The following is a 20659-nucleotide window of genomic DNA, read 5'->3' as shown; positions in this document are numbered from 1 at the left end:
GTGTGCCAATGAATGAATGACTTGAGCGGTAGGGCGTATATCATACAAGTACCCTAAGGTGTAAACAAAGGGGTATCGCCGTACCTGACCCTCCTGAGAGTTACTACCTGCATTAATATCTCATTTATTTTAGGTTGGATTGGAAGTTTGTTTAACCCTGGTTGCTCAAGGTGAAACCCTACAAAAGAGTGAAATCAGCCAACCCAATTTAGATCTTTGGAATGGTTTTGTTAGACATCTATCTGATGAGCTGTTGAAATTAAAAAGCATTCCTCATCCTGTTAATTTGAGTGCTTTGAAAATGGCTGGTCTTTCACCCTCTACTTTGAATATATTGGAAAATAAATTTACTACAATGTGCTGCTCGTAGTCAAACTAACTATGCAATTCAGCTAAAATAATAGTTTCTTTATTGTGTGGCTTTCATGCAAGTTTGGATATTGGGTTAAAGACATTGCTTAGTTTTATGATTTGTCTCTGCCAGTGTGGCGCAGCCAGATGGTGAGGGGTAAGGGCACCCATAGTCAGTAGTTTGCAGGATACATGGAGTATATACGACGTTTTTAGGCTATACGACCTCAGTTTCAGAAACAAACATCCTGCACTAGCTAGTGGCATCTTTACTGAGTGAGGAGAAGGAGTGAATTTTTATTTAAAGCATTCGTAAATTTTTTAGTGATAAAAAAAAAACGACTTTAATGCTCATGAACTATATATTGTGAGGAAAATTCTCTGTTCTACGAGGGATGCACCCTCTCCCCCTTCTAGATCATCAGTGCCATAATATGGTAAAGTATGACAATGTGGCTAATACAATTCTAGGCTGGTTACCAATTGTTTCGAATACCCTTTGGCCAAAATTATATAAGTATGTCCCGATATAACTTGATGGGCTTGTATATGTTTTGATAACTGAATTAGAATTTTACTAGCCGAATAGCCTACCCTAAATTCAAATCTTAAACTATTTTTTTTTCTAGAAGAAGGCACAACAATTAGAACGCAAATCAGTTGTACTAGTGAACAAGAATTAATTGTATTATATTTTTTATTTTTGTGAGATTCTTTTTTTGTAGTTTTGCTACATATAAACCCTGCATATACATATATCTAAATATATTTAAATATGTATACCCTGCATCTACCTATACATATATTTAAATCCTACTTTTCCATCTTATTTCAAATAGCCAATTTTTTTCGCTTCCTCTTACAGAACGCAGTCAATTTCCCTAGTAATGGTAACTGCAAAAAGGCCTATAGGTGAAAACCAGCTTAATATAGCAATATTTATAATACCCCTGGTTCGAGAATGGTAGCCCCTCTTCCATTTTCTTTATTTATCCATGCCTCATAGTCTTCCTCAGTAATTGTGTATTCTTAAATGAGGAATATAGTTAGTTTTTTCACTTACGAAATGAAAACTCATTTCATTTTCATCTATGTACAGTAATTCCTCCTAACTTTGGCAGCATTAAGCAAGGCAAGTAAACATAAAATTCCACTGTAAAAGCAAACAAAGTTGCTACAAAGTGGAACTGCAAACTCAGAATTAGGGATAGTATCTCTGTATATAATAGAGAACAAAAGAACATTAAATGCTCAAAAGAAAGAATAAATAATTACAATAAAGGATAAAATATAAGTTTCAAGCTGTGAAGCAGGTTGAACTTCAAAAATCCGTAGAGAATTAAACCCCCCCCCCTTACCATAAATCTGAAATTTTAACCCCCATAAAAGTTCCTAAATTTAAATTATCAATATTGAATAATTATACAATTCAAGTGAGAAAATCAAATAACTTACTATTCATTCAATTGAAATCCCTTTTTGAACACTGTTGCTATTTATAGGGATTATGGTAGTAGATGGAAGAGAAAATACATCAAAACTTCTGGGGCCCTTAAATCCTCATCCTGGCTACGCCATTGATTTTATAAAGTGTTTATATTTAATTTATATTATTATGTATCTAAAATAAAAGAGTGATTTTAAACAATTACAAGTGATTTTATTTGTGTGAGTGCTATTCTTGTGCGAATACATAAGTTGATGTACGTATTTCGCATGTCGTATTAATTGTGAATGCGCGGTTCTTTCTTCAATAATATCTAGATAAATGCAACTTAATTCATCCACGTTATTTTAGTAAGGGGAAGTCTAAGAGTTTCTAATGGGCAAAAGTTTTGTAGTTTAGTGGATGAAGACTACTGCCACTAGGTTCTAACTAATTCTACCCTTTGTGTGGTCAGACCCTATCCACCATGGTCGCTATGTTACTATAATAGGCCTATTGAATACATGTGGCTATTTCGTGAGTGCAATGATTGAGGAATTGTGGACGGTTGAAGTGCTAGCCATCTTCTAAAATTATGTAGTTTTAGTAATAAAAAAATATTTCTTCCATATTTCTTTGAAAAAGAAATAAACAGAGAGAAAGTTTAAGTTTGTCCTGAAACCTACCTAATGTAGCTTGCCTGTGGCCTTGCGGGATGTCGTAAAAACATGAATGGAAAAAAAACATGAATCAAATAGATAAAATATTCAAGTTTAGTGGATGAAGACTTGATATTTGTATTTTGACAATATCTAGTAGTGTATTCGGCTTATGTGATCGAATATAACCAATTTCTTCGCTTACATTTTTTATTATCCATCCATATGTTAAAATTTCTTTCTTTTATGCCGCCCTACCAATCCCGAGGACTGATTCAAGTTGAAATCTCTTGCCACTATTTTCTGGCTTCTTATTGGCTGCGAAAAAGACAAATTAAATATTCCCAGGCACGAATACGTTTCCCGTCTCACGTTTAATCTTGTGGGCTGTTACCCCCCACCCCCTGATCTGCATGAGGTATGCAAACACTAGAAATAAAGGTGTAATGAGATGTGATGATTTTAAACCACGATATACGATTTGATTCCATCTCTTCTCAAACAGTTTTTCTGAAATGATATTTTTGTTAAATAGTTTTATATTCTAATTCTTTTCAAATATTTAATTTTCCTATTTGACTGACCATTCATTGACTTTTAAGGGACGGTCTTTTTCTTACTCATCCCCCTGACTTGTGGTGCAGGATAATCACAGAAAAAAAAAATTAAAGGTGTGTAATGGTTTTAAACAATAGCAGGCGCTTTCTTCTGTTTTGCACCTCGAGGTTAGTGTTTTGTGTAGTTTCATATTATAATTTTCCCAGTATATATTTAATTGGCACATTTAAGACTTTTAATTTTACCTTTAAATTGTAATGTGTGACTTCTTTGGGTAATCTTGTTCTTTGAAACGCCTTCATATGTTCTGATTATACAATTCATCGTCCTCCCCTAGGATTTTCCGCTACTTGGGATTTCAGTTCTGAGCTTGGAATCTTGGGAAAAGTATATTATATAAAATAGTAAACTTAAAACGTATATTAGTATATCAAAATTATTTGATACCTTGATTTTTTTTCAAACATTGGAAATTTTCGCCAGTGATTCTTCGAATTTTGTAAAATTTTGAGTGGCAACTCTGGTAGAGTGCAAGAATGCTAACGAACTTCAGTATTAATGAACATAGTTCAGGATAATCAGAAGCAATGGTCGAGACTCTAAAAGTGATAATAGAAATAAAATTCATTTTAGAAAAACTTCATTTAAAAAAATGTCCAGAGTTAAGAGAAAGAAAGCAATTGACGTCGCTCCAGAAATTTTCCCCCCGGTCGTATCCAGACGGGATTTATCTTATTCGAGCTCCCCCCCCCTCCCCCTAAAAATTTCTATTTGACTCATGCAAAAGCAACGACAATGTAAGTAAATAAATTTTGTTGTGTTTTGTAAAGTTTTTTATTTTGTATCCCCTCGTGAACAAAAACATATCTAACTGAGAGTGCACAAAGACTCCTTAGTAAATTTCTATAAAAAATAAAATAAAATCTTTGTAAAACAAATTCCCAAGCTATTAAATAACGGTGATGCATGTACTTAATATACTTTGTGTGTGTAATATAATATGTAATATCGTATATTTTTCCCAAAATACCATTGTTAGGAATAAAATCCTTAGTTCTTGATAAAAATTCAAAGCTCTTGACAAAACTTTTGGCGGATCGCCTAAAAAGAATCTAATTTGAAAATAATGATAAAAGTAACAATTCCTAAATGATTAAATCGCGGAAAAAATAGAAAAGAATGCTCTGCATTTTAAGGCCAATCACATTGATCTTTGAGTATCTTTCAATTCATTTATTTAGGTTAATTTAGTGTTTTATTTATTTTCATATTGGATTTTGGTGTTTTAAACTGAGAAGGTTGTTTCGATGTTCGGAAACAGTTGAAATACCCTAGACTGCTTATACCCACCGGCCATAAGCACTGAGCCTAAGAGGAAGAGTAGCTTATAAGGGTGGGAACTCGTGCTAGTGTCGGTATAACAAACTTATCAACGCCATCTAGCATTCAGTGAAACTTGACATTTTTTTCAAGCTTCGTCGTAATCGTTTTTCTGTCAGGAACTGAGGTCACAATTTTTTTTTTATTTACCCTTGTATTACTAACTTGACTAATTTGGTCATTCTGCGTACAAAATGTATGAATACTGTGTACAAGCTCTAGATGGCGCTGCTAGTAATGTTGTCACTACTTGTTCCATTTGCCACTCTTTCAAGTTAGCCCTGATGTATCATTTACACTAAGCCCTGATTTTTGTGAGGATGGGCACTGTATCTGGGTTGTTATATTATTGGTTTGCTTGCTATTTTTGCATTTAAATTCTGAATATATTTAACTCTGCATATGAAAAGCTTCTTTAATAACAGATATTTGGAGGTTTGTTTAGAAAATTCTATTGTGTTTATTTGGTTTGTTGACTTTTTCTTCGTATTTTATTCGACAGGTTGAATAAATATCTTTCTTTTTTTATTCTTGTATTTTGACTTTTTTTTGTTTTAGGAATCCTACTCCAATAGATTAGGTGTGTATCTCTCGTTGCATACTATTGAAAGAAAAGGAAGTAGAGGTTTGAAGTAACTGATGAGCGTAGAAAATCATATAGGAAAAGTCCGTAAGGTTCACCAAGAAATATAATAAATAGAAAAGCTTACAAAACGGATTTAAAACTGGGAAATAATATTCCTGAAAATCTACGGGTATATTTGAAAACGAGGGGCACAAAGTGTACTTGAGCTTCATATACACGCACAAAACAAATAATGCCATATGTCAACATCATTCTTTATTTAGGCTGTGAGTAATTCAATAAGTGAGTTGAAGATAACCAGTGAAAAAGATCAAGCTATTTAAAGCCCCACCCGTTTTTCACTCTTCGTTTCAGTTATATTCTTAGATCCCCAAAAAAAGATTTCTCTGCTTTTTTCCATTTTGAAAATAAGTTTATTCTTGTGTATATTTATTATTTTCGGTTTTGCAGTCTTCTCTAAGATTTAAAAAGTCTTTAGCCTTCTGTCAAGGCAAAAGTTTGTCTTGATATTGATTGAATTTTAAAGCAATTGAAATTCATGTTACAAACACACGAACAAACTAAATTAAATTATTGTTGTAGTTATGCTGCCGCCATACGAAGCAATTACAGCAACACCGTTTATGCACCGATTATCCATCACTATGATTAATCATCTAAAAATCAGCTGCGAAATAACTATAGTAATACGTTTTAAAACTCCTACTTACGCTCATCGTTTTCAACTTTAGGAGCCTCTAATTTCAGTCAGCAGATGGTTTATGAAAAATATTAGGGGGGCTAGCAAGGGGATTATAAAGGAGGGGGAATTTCGATGGTGTGGTATTGCACTGACATAGGAGGTGCATGTACCGACACAATTTGGAAGTATTTGAACCTTTGGAAGTGGTGGAAAAATGGCTCACACATTCGACAAATTTAGGTGACAAACAAAAAAGCAACAAAATACAAGCTGATGAGTTAATAAAAAGACCTAATGAAATTTAAGTCGAACTTAATTAACGAAAGTAGGCCTAATAACAATTATTAATTAAAACGTAGATTCAGAAACCAGCTTCAAGTCTAATGTACCTTGGTCTTGCTCTTGGTCGTGATGTGAAATCAACACGCTCTTTATTAATTGAGGATTTTTCAGGCGAAGTTCATAAGGCCTAAGGAATGCTTTATATCTTCGAAGATCTATTGTAATCATCACATTCATGCAAAGTGGCATTCTTTTCCTGTTATGCCTTACATGCGCATTATTTTTCTTCTTCTTAGCTTCCTCTATCAGATAAACTAGACACATACGCTTGCTATTTCCTCTTTTTAGAGATTTTATTATGTTCCCCTCCTTGGAGGTGGTTCTGTGATAAGTAGGAAATATTGTATCCCAAAATAATGTCTGGCTATTGCTGTGTGTCAAAATGCTTCATTTTTTCTCCTTCTAAGCTCATATTATCTGACAAATATAAATGTATCCTACGGTCTTATTATTTTCTCTTTAAGTTTTTGTTATATTCGCCTGTTGGAGTCGTTTCTGTGATAAATGGAGATTATTATATCCAAAATCCATATCTAGCTCTGCAGAAGAGGATTCAGGAGTTTCAGCATAGTCTGGGAACGAAAATACCACCAGAAATTTTCTTAAACAGTATCTTTATTTGGTATTTGTTTTCTCTAATTTGATTCATTGGGTGCCTCCCAGTGGCACAGCTAAACAGAAAGGGGGAGGGAAAGGGGGTTCCCCACTCAAAGTTTCAAGGTGTTGGCGCTTCTTTAACACAATAGCTAATGTGTCCACATTTGTCCGCACACTGGACGCTTATTTTTCACATACTTTATACGACCTCCCCCCACCCTCCAAAATCAAAACCCTAGCTGCGTCCCGGTGACTCCACTTGTGATTTTGAATCTTTAAACTTGGCAAAAGAAAACAATAATTCATTGAATTATTAATTAAATAAAGTACTATTTAAGTAAAATAGATTAATAAAGCAATAATTAGGAAAAATTTAGATGATGGCCATATGCATAATTTATGAAAATATACTAAATTAGAGAAAATTAGTGTATGTCGTTTCGCCAAATGTGAAAAAGTTAAGGCCTAATGTTTTAGGCTCCTGACTTATCCGCTTTAGCCGGACAAAACATATGAAAGGGTCCGATTTTTTATGGAGAAATATGAGATTTAGAAAAACTATTTTATTTACAGTTTAAAACTAGTAAAAAAAAATTATATAAGTTCTGTACAGCGTGTTTAGTCCTCAGTCTCTTTTCAATGAGGGAGGGGAGGAGGTAAACTTCATAGACCTGATTGTCACCGAATTTTACAAAAAAAGGTTGACCTTTAAATATACTTTAATATCTAGAGATCACATGATTACAATTAGAGAGAAATTCGTCGAATTTTCATTTCTTTCTACTTTTGAACTATCAGTGATCAAGTGAATTATCACTCATCGTAAGCTTAAAAACAGTTTTCAACAAACTTGAGCCTGCTAAATATTCGTTCTCCCTTAACTGATGTCACAGTGAAGGTCTTTGCGATCTGGAACGCTTTCGATAGTAAAGGGAGATCATTTTTCAGTTCTTCTGCAATAGTGAAAGCATTCTCGAATGTTCTGTCAATTTTAAGCCGTTCTATCAATATTTTCAGCATCGTATTTGAAGAGATGCAGTTGAGGCTCAAATTTATTTATCGTCAGGTTCAGTATGGGGAATGTTTGCACGAGGTTATCGCACTCAGTAAGTTTACGATTTACAAGACACTTAACAATAGAAAAATTTTTGTTTCGTGTCTCTGACAGTCTTTTTTATTGCTGAGACTAGAACTGCTATGAGAGAATTCCTTGAATACCAAATGGCGGGTAGCTAAAGGATGTGTTGTATCTCTAAATCCTGCTGGAATACAGCGTTGTATGTGGTGGCAGTTTGAAGTTTATTTCTGGGTTATAATCATACAGATGATTACATTCCGCGTTCGGATCTGAAAGGATATTCCTAATGAGAATCACCGATACTTCATTATGTCTTTCGATGTCTGTATCAGTAATGTCTGCAAATAATTTTAAGCATGCTTCCATCAATCGAGTAGCAGCCAGAATGTCAAGATTCTTAGCTTGGAGACAAGCAATGAGATTGTTGGTTTGTTTCAGCAAAAGTCTCATGAAGTTCAGCTGGTAGATGAAATCAAATCGCAAAGTAGCAATACTGATGGACAGGGCTTTACTTCTCGTGTCAGTGTCTTGTCGAGCATCACTTTTCATCGTCAAAAGGAGCTCTGTGAGTTCTGGAAACGTGCTCCACACTGCAAGTAAAGCCTAATGTCTGGCACACCAATATCTTGTCTCTGACAAACTTTTCACCTGAAGCTTGCCTTTGACCTTTCTATGGCCTCTGTGTAATAGGTAAAGCACTTAGTGCCTCCAGTGAAGAACTCAAAGAGTGCCGAACATGTTTTTGATAAGGCTAAAGATTCACAAGCATTTTCCACGACATTGTTTTTGCAATGTGCCAGATAACGAAAGTATGGAATTTTTTTTTTGATAATTCTGGTCACATGAGCTCAGACTCCTTCAATACATCCGGATATGTTGCTGACGAAGTCGTACGACTGAAAAGCCAGCTTTTTATCACTGAAACCAGCATTTCGAATGCACTGTGCTGTGTTGCTACCTAGATCCAGGCCTTCATTTGATTTCGGTTCCAATATATATAACATGTGCTCTCTAGCTAGTCCATTTTCATCGATATATCGCACATCTCAACAACCAAGCACTGTGCATGGCTTACATCTGACGTCGTATCAGCAAAGATCCTGAAGAACGGTGACTTGTTAACAGTTCCTTTATTTTACATTTCTCTTCATCTCCAAGGACAGAGATAAGCTCATTTTGGGACCTTTCACTCAAGTAGGTGACCTTATGAAGACGCCTGTCATAGTTTTCATACCAAACTCCGACATCCGGACAATGTCAACCTAAGAGTTGGATAAACTGATAGAAGTTCTCTCCACACCCTGAATCAGTTCTCCTACAAGCTAGCTGTTGCTAGGCCAAATATCTCGTGCTGTATAGACTTATTTGACTTAAAGCTCCTCTTGGTGGTCTAACGTAGTGAGAGACATGACTCTTTGCATCCATTCCAACCGGTCCTGCACAAGCGTGACTGCTTCTTGGAGATCCGTACCGATCATGGAGAAGCACTGGGTGAAGCTGTACCTAAATCTGAAGCGGGGTTTTCCATTGGGGTGCTTCCAGCCATGTTCAGGAGGATCAAAATTGAAAAGTTCTGCTGGCAGTTGAATTAAGTGGCCGACCCACGATGGGGTTTTTATGACAAGCTGACGAGAGTTGGGGGTCTGATCCGTCAGTGGCAGGTGTCGGGTGTTTGAAAAGAAGTTGTAATACTTGATCCTTAAATTCGTCTAATGACCTTTGTTTTGGGCCACATCTATAGCATTAAGAACAAAAACAGCAACCGGCCAAGAGCCAAGAGCTCTAGCGAAATTCTAAGAATCAATAGATTGATTTAAAAGGAAAATCAAAGGCTTAATGTCGGTCGGGATTTAAAATAAGAGTTCTGAAACACAAGGTCCTTCTAGATATCAAAATTCATTAAGAACCGATCGCCCATTCGTAAGTTAAAAATACACCATTTTTTTTCTAATTTTTCCTCTCCCATCAGCCCCCCAGATGGTCGAATCGGGGAAAATGACTGATATCAAGTCAATTTGTTCAGGTCCCAGACACACCTACCAATTTTCATTGTCCTAGCACGTCCAGAAGCACCGAACTCGCCAAAGAACTGGACCCCCCAACTCGCTCAAACAGAGCAGATCCGGTCCAGTTACTTCTGTCGCGTATCTAGGACTTGTGCTTATTCTTCCCACCAAGTATCATCCCGATCTCTCCACTCTAAGCGTTTTCCAAGATTTCCAGTTTTCCCCTCCAACTCCCCCCAATGTCACCAAATCTGGTCAGAATTTAAAAATAAGAACTTTGAGACATGATTTCCATCTAAATACCAAATTTCATTAGGACCAGGTCAACCATTCCTAAGTTAAAAATACCTCAATTTTTCTAATTTTTCCAATTTAACACCCCCCCCCCAACTCCCCCAAAGAGAACGGATTCAGTATGGTCATATCAATCATGTACCTAGGACTTGTGCTTATTCTTCCCACCATGTTTCATCCCGATCTCTCTACTCTAAGCGTTTCCCCCTCCAACTTCCCCCAATATCACCAGATACCGTCGGAATTTAAAATGAGAGCTCCGGGGCACGAGGTCCTCGTAAATATCAAATTTCATTAAGATTCGATTACCCATTCGTAAGTTAAGACTACCTTTTTTTAATTTTTCCTCTCCCTCCAACCCCCCAGATTGTCAAGTCACGGAAACGATTGTTATTAAGTCAATTTGTGTAGGTCCTTGACATGCCTATCAATTTTCATCGTCCTAGCAGGTCCAAAAGCACCAAACTCGCCAAATCACTGGAAATCCCCTCCAACTCTCCCAAAGAGAGCAGATCCGGTCCAGTTATGTCAATCACGTATCTAGAACTTGTGCTTATTCTTCCCATCATGTTTCATTCCGATTTCTCCACTCTAAGCGTTTTCCAAGATCTCCGCTTTTCCCCTACAACTCCCCCAATGTCACCAGATTTGGTCAGGATTTAAAAATAAGAGCTCTGAGACATGAACTCCGTCTAAATATCAAATTTTATTTGGATCAGGTCACCCGTTCGTAAGTTAAAAATATCTCAATTTTTCCGAATTAACACCCCTCCTCCCAACTCCCCAAAGAAAGTAGATTCAGTTCGGTTATGTCAATCATGTACCTAGGCTTTGTGCTTATTGTTCCCACCATGTTTCATCCCGATCTCTTTACTCTAAGCGTTTCCCAAGATTTCCCGTTTCCTCTCCAACTCCCCCAATATCAACGGATATGGTCGGGACTTACAATAAAAGCTCTGAGACCCGAGGTCCTTCTAAATATCAAATTTCATTAAGATCCGAATACCCATTCGTAAGTTAAGAATATTTCATTTTTATAATTTATCCTCTCCCTCCAGCCCCCCAGATGGTCGAATCGCGGAAACAACAGTTATCAAGTCAATTTGTGATGGTCCCTGACACGCCAATCAAATTTTCATCGTCCTAGCACGTCCAGAAGCGCAGAACTTGCCAAATCACTGGAAATCCTCCCCAACTCTCCCAAAGAGAGCGGATCCGGTCCAGTTATGTCAATCACGCATCTAGAGCTTGTGCTTATTCTTCCCATCAAGTTTCATCCCGATCTCTCCCCTCTAAGCGTTTTCCAAGATTTCTGTGCCCCCTCTACCACCCTATTTCCTCGGATCCGATTGAAATTGAAAATAAAGCATCTAAGACATAAGATCTGTCTATATATCAAGTTTCATACGATCCGATCATCCATTTGTAACATAAAGATACCTAAATTTTCACGATTTCCCATCCCTCCAGCCCCCTCTCCAATTGGTTGAATCGGGGAAACGACTGTTATCAAATCAATTTGTTCAGGTCCCTGACACACCTACTAATTTTTATCGTCCTAGTACGTTCAGAAGCACCGAACTCACGAAAGCACTGAAAATCCCCCCCCCCATCTCGCCCAAAGAGAGCATATCTGGTCCGGTTACTTCAGTCATGTATTCTAGGACTTGTGTTTATTCTTCCCACCAAGTTTCACCCCGATCTCTCCACTCTTAGCATTTTCCATGATTTCCGGTTTCCCCCTCCAGCTCCCCTCCAAAGTCACCAGATCTGTGGGAATTAAAAACAAGACCTCTGAAGCACGGGATCCTTCTAAATATCAAGTTTCATTTAGATACGTTGGCCCGTTCGTAAGTCAAAATACCTCATTTTTTCTAATTTTTCCGAACTGACGGTTCCTCCACTCCCCTCCCCCCAGATGGTCAAATCGGGGAAGGGACTATGTCTAAGTTAATCTGGGCTGGTCCCTGATACACATGCCAACTTTTATCGTCCTAGCTTATCTGGAAGTGCCCGAACTAGCAAAACTGGGACCGACAGACAGACAGACCGACAGAAATTGCGATCGCTTTATGTCACTTGGTAAATACCAAGTGCCATAAAAATGATTGTAGGGCAACTTACCACCCTCCCATGCCTGCATTTTCCCAAAAACATTCTATAAAAAAAATTGAGATGGCCATTTTGTTCAACATAGTTAAAAGATCCGGACATTATATCTTTGAGGATTACAACCCCCTCCCCCCACATCCCTTAGGGAAAGGGTTGTAAATTATGCCGTTGGGGTATATACGGTTTATAAAGAAAGGGTGATCGTATCAACTTTCGCGGGGGCTCATTGGATTGCTAATCAGATGTTTTAGTGCCGTTCTTGAGATTAAGATTGATCGGAGGGTGGACTTCCCCCCCCCCCCACACACACCTTGTATTTTCTTGAAATTCATCTGACAGAAATTTTTAGATGGCCATTTGTTGTCGCAGAAACTTTCAAAGGAGCTCAGTTGATTGAAAATTGAAAGGACGATACCCTTTTAACGAGATTGGAGGGCAACTACCCCCCTCCCATGCCCACTATTTCCCCAAACATATCCAATCAAAATTTTGTGACAACCATTTTGTTCAACGTGATTCAAAGGTCCAGAAATTATGTCTTTCAGGATGACACCCCCCACAGCCCTCAGGGAAGTTATACTCTGGGTGCATATAAGGTATATATATATATATATATATATATATATATATATATATATATATATATATATATATATATATATATATATATATATATATATATATATAGACAGGGTTACAGTGAAAACTCCAAAATCGGCTCATTTGATTGGAAACCAGATGTTCTAGTGGCCTTTTTAAGATTCGAAGTGATCAGAGGATGGATATCTCCCCCCGAAACCTAGTATTTTCCCGAAATGCATCTGACAGAAATTTTGAAATGACCATATTTTGTGGTAGAAACTTCGGAGAGCTAATTCAATTAGAAATTGAAAGGACTAGTGCTCTTTTAAATAGTCGAAAGTGGTTGGAGGGCAACTAACCCCCCTTCCACACTCACCATTTCCTCCAACACATCCAATCAAAATTTTGAGATAGCCATATTGCTCAACGTAGTTGAAAGGTCTGGAAATTATGTCTTTGTGGATAACAACCCCTCTATAGCCCTCAAAGTAAGAATTGTGAGTTAGGCCCTCGGGGCATATAAGGATTATATACTAAAAGTGATCGTATAATAAGAAGTTTTAGTGACCTCTAAGATTCTGAGTGCTCGGAGATGGATACCTCCCCCCTCACAAACCTCATATTTTCCCAAAATGCATCTGATAGAAATTTTGAGATGGACATTTGTTGTCTTAGAAACTTCGAAAAGAGCTCATTCGATTGGAAACTGAAAGAGCTAGTGCCTTTTTAATAGACACAACTGATTGGAGGGCAACTAACCCTCCTTCCACGCTCACCATTTCCCCAAACCCATTGAATCTAAAATATTTCGATAGCCATCTTGTTCAGCGTAATTGAAAGGTCCGGAATTCTTTCTTTGTGTCCAGAGTTACATCCTGGGGCATATAAGGTTATCGTAAGAACTCCAAAAGGGGCTCATTTGATTGGAAATCAGATGTTCTAGTAATCTTTTTAAGATTCAGAGTGATCAGAAGATGGATATCCCCCCCTCCTGATGTTACCTCAGGTTAAGAATTGTAATTTATTTTCTAGGGGCATATAGCTTTTTTGAGATTCAGGGTTATTGGAGGGCAGATTCGCCCCCACACACCTCGTATTATTTTCCCGAAATGCATCTGATAGAAATTTTCAGATTGCCATTTCTTGTTTTAGGAACTTTGAAAAGAGCTCATTCGATAGAAATTGAAAGGGCTAGTTCCCTTTTTAATAGTCGAAAGTGATTGCAGGGCAGCTAACCTCCCTCCCACGCCTTCTATTTCCCCAGACCTATCCAATCCAAATCTTTAGATAGCCATTTTGTTCAACGTAATTGAAAGGTCCGGAATTATACCCTGGGGGCATATGAGGTATATATAGAAAGGGTGATCGTATAAACTTCGGAGAGGACTCATTAGATTGGTAGTCAGAAGCTCTAGTGTCCTTTTTAAGATTCAAAGTGATCGAAGGTGGATATCCCCATCCCCTCCACCTCGAATTTTCCGAAAATGCACTTACCCAAAGTTCTGAGGTTTTTTAAGAGGGCTTGGAGGGGGGCACTGAGGACCAAGGGTCATTTTGTGCCTGGATAATTATGAATCGGGGTGGGGGCAGTGTCCCTTGCTCGGTCATGGACCATCGAGGGCTAATGGTGAACTAAGGAACCTCTAAAGAGTCAGGTTGGGCGCAGTTAGGGGCATGATTTTTCAGTGAGGGGTTCGAATTGTACTATGGAATATTTTCCATGGTGAACAGATTGTTGAGAACAAAGGGTGTGGTAACATACATAAATAAATAAAAAAAACATCAAATCTTACCTTTATAGAATCCATTTCAAATAGAAATTTTGACATGGCCATTTGTTGTCGTAAAAACTTCTTAAAAAGGCTCATTCGATTGGAAATTGAAAGGACTAGTGCCTCTTTTAATAGTCAAAAGTGATTAGGTGGTAACTAGCCCCCCTCCCACGTCCATCATTTCCCTTAACACATCCAACCTTAATTTTGAGATTGCTATTTTGTTCAGCGTAGTTAAAAGGTTCGGAAATTATGTCTTTGAGGATGACAACCCCCCCCCCCCCCCCCACAGCCATCAGGGTAAGGATTGTAATTTATGCCCTGGGCACATACATGGTATATGTATAAAGGGTGATCGTATAAACTTTGGAGGATGATATTTGAATTGGTAATGAGAAGTTCTAGTGGCCTCTTAAAAGGATCACCTCCCCCCTTCCGACAGCCCTCAGAGCAAGGGTCGTAAGTTATGCCCTGAGGCATTTAAGGTTTAAGAAAGGGTGATTGTATAAACTTCGGAGTGGGCTCATTGGATTGGCAATGAGAAGTGCTAGTGAGACCCACAGATAAGAAAGGTAGCAAAGTAATATCTGAAGAGCAACCTGTATTATTAATTTAGACCATTAAGGGTAAGTTTTGGGGGACTTTGAAATAGCCAGAAGGCGCTACATGTATGCTTTAAATACTACCACTACAGTTACCAAACCTAAGGACGCTAAGGGTATTAAGATGAAACTTAAAGGGAACTCTTAATAGTTTCAATTAAGCGAAAAAGCTGTACGCATGCAGGAATTCAAAGGGTATATAAGCAATATCATAGACAGCATCACTCTATAATAGCCACAAATATCATTGAAGCTTTTATAGGAGCTAATTCGATCCGAAATTAACAATTCTGGTGTCCTTTCTAAGAGTAAAGATATATTGGAGGGCAAGCAGTCCTTCTCTCAAACCCATTTATTTTCCAAATGCATCTAGTCAAAATTTTGAGACAGCCATTTTGCTCAGCATAGTAAAACGGTCCAGCAACTATGTCTTTATCAGAGCAACTATAACATTCATGCAAAGTTACATTCATTTCTTGTTATGCCTTATATACGTATTTTTTCTTCTTTTTAGCCTGTATTATCGCATAAACTAAACGCTTACTGCGGTCTTTCTATTTCGGCTTTTCAAAGGTGTTTTTACGTTCGCCTCCTTGGAGGTGATTCTGTGATAAGAGGGAAGTATTTTATCCCAAATCCATATCTGGCTATTGCCGTTCCTCATATGCCCGATTTTTTCTCCTTGTATGCCCGTATTATCGGATAAGAATAAATGCAGACTATAGTCTTGCTATTTCCATTTTTTAGTTTGTGCTACATTCGCCTCTTGGAAGTGAAAAAAAAAAAAACAACAAGTTTTTACTGCAAATAAGGAGCGACATTAAAACTTAAAACGAACAGAAATTATTCCGTATATGAGAGGGGTTGTCCCCTCCTCAACGCATCGCTCTTTACGCTAAAGTTTGACTCTTTGTCACAAGTCACAATAAAGAAAAACAAACAAATAAACACGCATCCGTGATCTGTCTTCTCGCAAAAAATACAAAATCCCACATTTTTGTAGATAGGAACTAGAAACTTCTACATTAGGGTTCTCTGATACGCTGAATCTCATGGTGAGATTTTCATGATTATCCCTATTTTCTAAAATAAGTCAAATTTCCTCAGGCTCGTAATTTTTGATGGGTAGGACTAAACTTGATGAAACTTATATACTTAAAATCGGCATTAAAATGTAATTCTTTTGATGTAACTATTGGTATCAAAATTCCGTCTTTTAGAGTTTTGGTTACTATTGAGCAGAGTCACTCCTTACTACAGTTCGTTACCACGAACTGTTTGATTCTGTGATAAGTGAAAAGCATCATATCCCAAATCCATATCTTAACTCTAAAGAAGAAGATTTAGACAATTTTAATATAGTAGAACGTGTTTCTAAGAACCTTAAAAATCATTACATATACGGATTTCTGAAGCGTAAAAAGCATTTCCTCTCTTGGAGTACTTCTTTAAAGTCCTTCTATTGTGTTTGTTTTCAAACCATTCATCTAGACTTTGTAGAATATATGAATAGTTTATGGTAAAGAAACTCTACTTCCATCTCCTCCCACGTGGACCCTTAGCTCTGAAATATTCGGCTACACGCTTACCAGTACACGCATACCAATATTAGATGTTTATCAATCTAAACCCAGACAACACCAGAAAGAAGTGGTAAAAGGTTTACAGTTTAGAACTAATAGAAACGAACTTTTATTTCCATATATATATTTAGTAAAAGCATCGAAAGACTTATTTCTGCATTAATAGTTTTAGTGCTATGTAACAAATAATTAGCTTGTGCTCAATTGATCTAATTAAAATAAAAATAATATAACAAAATTGCATTTCGATTTTTTTTTTTTCTCTTGGATTTGATGCGAAGAATAAACATATTCTTGGTGGCAAATTGATTTAGATCCAATAGCCTGTAATGCCAGTTTCATCATACCCATAACAAACTACCTTGTGAATAACGTAATAAATCTAAGGTAAATATTGATTAAAATGGTGACAAAATTTATCAAACCAACTGACATTTGGCCGGTTTTACTTAAATGTGGAAATTTTATTTTGAAAAGTTTTCGTTTATTCTAAACGTACAATTTCTGTTGTTTTAATTGTATCTCTGTTGTTGTAAGCGACAAGCGCAAACTTACCGCTTTTCGAGTTAAATCGGTGGTTAAGAACTGCATACTTCTTAAATCGATTAAAACAGCTAGGAGCAAGGATTTAGCACTGAGGCTTATAGCTCAGAAAAATACTTTCCATTACCGAAAGTGAGCAGAACAGTTTAATTTTAACTTTCGATTTTCTAGTGATTGGTCTGACAAAAAAAATAACGGCTCACAATTTACTCAATGTTTACAAAAACAATGCCAAAAACGTTCCACACCGCTTAAGAGAATATTCTTTTCTTTTTTTTATGCAGACTTCCCATATACAATGATGTCAACTTTTCAGAAGAAAAGAAAAGGCTACTTTTGGGCATTTTCAATGGGTACTATCAACTACAAATCGTGCATTTTCCTCTAGTTTCTAATATGGAATAGAAACGCTTGTCTCTGGACAGTGTGCTGCCGATACCGATCTCATAATATTGTTGATTGTTAGTTTACCCTATATAATATTGTTATTTTACCCTAACATATTATTTAGTGTATATTATACACTGTTATTCAAGTTACATGAACACTTGTGAGTACTTTTTATAGGCAACTCTTAACTAGAATTTAGTTAAAGTCACTAGTTTGTAATGCACACTACTGTTTGAAATACGGGCAGTCAGACGAGTACCCAAAACAATCCGTAGGTAATTTCTCTGGAAAACATAAAGCAAATATTCATTCCCTTTCCCATGCTTCAGAGCCATGTTTGACCACTATCAACACTGTAGGTTCCAAAATTCATAAGAACCTTCAGCCTTTTAAACGCATCATCAGCTTTCAACACTTGAGCGGCTTGAAGATAAAAGCGGACCGTCTTGATGTACAAAAGATGAAGCAAGGGGCCTAGTTTGTATCGGCAGCATATCAGTGTGCTGCCGATACCGATCTCATAATATTGTTGATTGTTAGTTCACCCTATATAATATTATTATTTTAACCTAACATAATATTGTTAGGGTAAAATCCGAACAAGTTAAAGTAATTTGTGTGTTAAAATACGACTTTATATCGTATTTTTTTTTATTGGCATCAGCGCCAACTGAAAACTCTCAGCGTTTTTGGTATCCTCCATTATACGTTTTTTGATGAATAAATAGGCTGGCTTACCCGCGGAATATTTTTTTCTCATATATTACATTCATAAGGTTTTTCTCCAGAATGAATAGTTCGATGACAGGATAGACCGGATCTTGAAGTAAAACATTTCTTACATACATCACATTCGAATGGCGTTTCTCCCGTATGTGTTCTTTGATGATCATTTTCGTATATATGAACTCGAAACTTCTACAGTAAGGATCTCTGATACACTAAATCTTATGGTGTGATTTTAATCAATATTTTTTTAATTTTAATGGGTGTTCCCCTTATTTTAAAAATCAGACAAATTTTCGCAGGCTCGTGGGTAACACTAAACTTGATAAAACATTTGGAATCAGCTTAGCTGATTCTTTTGATGTCCCTTTTGATATCAAGGTTCCATTTTTAGAGTTATTATTACTATTGAGCCGAGTTGCTGCTTACGTACAGTCCGTTGCCACGAACTGTTTTGATGCCTCATCTAAGCAACAGAAGAGGACTTTCAGAAAGGCTTATTTTGACCATCTACCACCATAGCACAAAATGATAACGATGCCGTTTACAGAGACGGATTTTTTTGTGATCAAAGCTTTTTTATCATTCAGAAGTAGACAAGGCCTAAACAATTAAGAAAATGGTCTAATTAAGTATCATTTGAGATTACTTCAGGCTCATATTTCAAATGAAAAAAAAACCATCTTGCAACATTCACAGCTCGGCTATCAAAGAGAAATGTTATTTTTATGTAGTTACATTTTTTCAATAAATTATTTTTTGGTAAAATCTAAGGGGAAAATCATAATAAAATGCCAAGGTAATGAAACAGCGCTTTAGATATCAGTTGATATTTATTTGTCTAATTGCTGATAGACGGTTGATTCATGTAAACAGCCAGCAACATGCTAGAAAAATTAAATAAAAGTGTTAAAATATTATTATTGTTAAAAGATGTTAAAGAAACAGACGTTCGTGCGTTAAATATTTGACCCATTTGCACCCATCCAAAAGGAGGGAAAATTATTTTCCAGGACAACTGAGATGTTTCTGGAATATTTTATTTTTCCCTCCTATTTTCCAGGAGTTTTCCATAACTGGAAAATTTGTTGTTCAATTTCCAGGTTATCTGGGACCCGTGAGAACCCTGAAGGGCACCATAAAAAAAAGAAGATGTCCCATATTTTAAAAATTTCAACAGAGTTCTAAAGAGTTCGAAAAGCCAGAATGAAAGTCAAAATAAACTAAGTTTATTGTATTATTCGGCGGTTAATTTGGGATACAAAACATAATGTCTTAATAATCGAAACCAACCGGGAGTATTATTTACTAATTTAACCTTTGACTTATTTCAAAGTCAATGGGGGGCAAATTTCCTTCTTGGGGGATATTCCACAGAGAAATTTTTCCATAACTAGGAAGTTTTCCAAGGAGTGGAAAATTTTATACTGGAGAATTTGCTAGAATTCCTATACAAAATTTTCCTTATGCCTTGCTTTCTCTTTGCCGACACAATTTTATGTGTGGATATGTTAAGGGTAATTGTCAAGGGTAAATTTTCACCAGGATTGAATTGTCTAGAGGATATATCCGCAGGGGGAAGGGGTTTTTCTGTTTAGGTGGAGCTAGATTTCATGGCATTATTTAAAAAACGATCAGAAATTAAATTAAAAAAAAACAAGTTTTTTCAACTGAATGTAAGGAGCAACATTAAAGCTTAAAACGAACAGAAATTATCACGTATATGATGGAGACTCCTACTCAACATTTACCTCTTTGTGCTAAAGTTTGAATTTTGACTCAATTCTTTAAGAACGACTCCTGAAAAAAAAAAGTTCATTTAATAAGAATAATAAGAAGTTTTTCTTTAAATTAGTTAAAACTTTGGAGGGAAGAACGGGGTGTTGAGCAGGGGGCAACTCTCCTCATATACGTAAATATTTTTGTTCGTTTTAAGTTTTGATGTTGCTCCTTACTTTCAGTTGAAAATTTTTTTATTTAATATACCACTAGGATCATAGATTCTACACCAGGATCGGGCATGTTCTAGACTTTCTCAAAATATTAGAAAACTGACCTTGTTTCAATGTTTCTCAACCGATTATCTGTCAAAAAATCCTACACACCAAATTTTAAATGTGATTTGAAAATTGATGGTTTTAAATCTCAGCTAGAAAAATATGTCAAGTTTTTATCTTTTGTAACAATATTGAACTGTAAGATAGGAGTAAAACAATATGCCAAAGGTCAAAAGCCCTGGATCAAATGTTTATATTCTGTTTTGAGATATCCCTCTACCAGCAGCCTCAATAAGCAACAATAAAACCGATTTTGCAAAAAAATCATACAAGCCAAAAATAACTTATTTATAAAAAGTTGTATATAAAATAAAAATTTATAAATAAATAAAA

At 36.4% G+C, this 20659-nt stretch overlaps 1 protein-coding gene and 1 long non-coding RNA gene across 2 annotated transcripts in view; one reads left to right on the top strand and one right to left on the bottom strand.

Moving 5' to 3' along the window:
- The window catches only part of LOC136036479 (protein PAT1 homolog 1-like), a gene marked incomplete in the record, with an annotated part of 59396 nt that extends 54494 nt beyond the window's left edge, over window positions 1-4902 (top strand). Inside the window, 1 exon segment of the mRNA XM_065718739.1 lies at window positions 134-4902. Coding sequence (XP_065574811.1) covers window positions 134-370 — 237 coding nt within the window.
- LOC136036480 (uncharacterized) overlaps window positions 1-20659 on the bottom strand; it is a 43661-nt gene that overhangs the window by 10801 nt on the left and 12201 nt on the right. The gene's annotated exons all lie outside the window — the stretch shown is intronic.

Source organism: Artemia franciscana, chromosome 15, assembly GCF_032884065.1.
Source record: "Artemia franciscana chromosome 15, ASM3288406v1, whole genome shotgun sequence".
In the NCBI taxonomy this organism is placed as follows: Eukaryota; Metazoa; Arthropoda; class Branchiopoda; order Anostraca; family Artemiidae; genus Artemia; species Artemia franciscana.
Note: the sequence above shows the minus strand (reverse complement) of the source record. Positions and strands in the feature narration are given on the sequence as shown.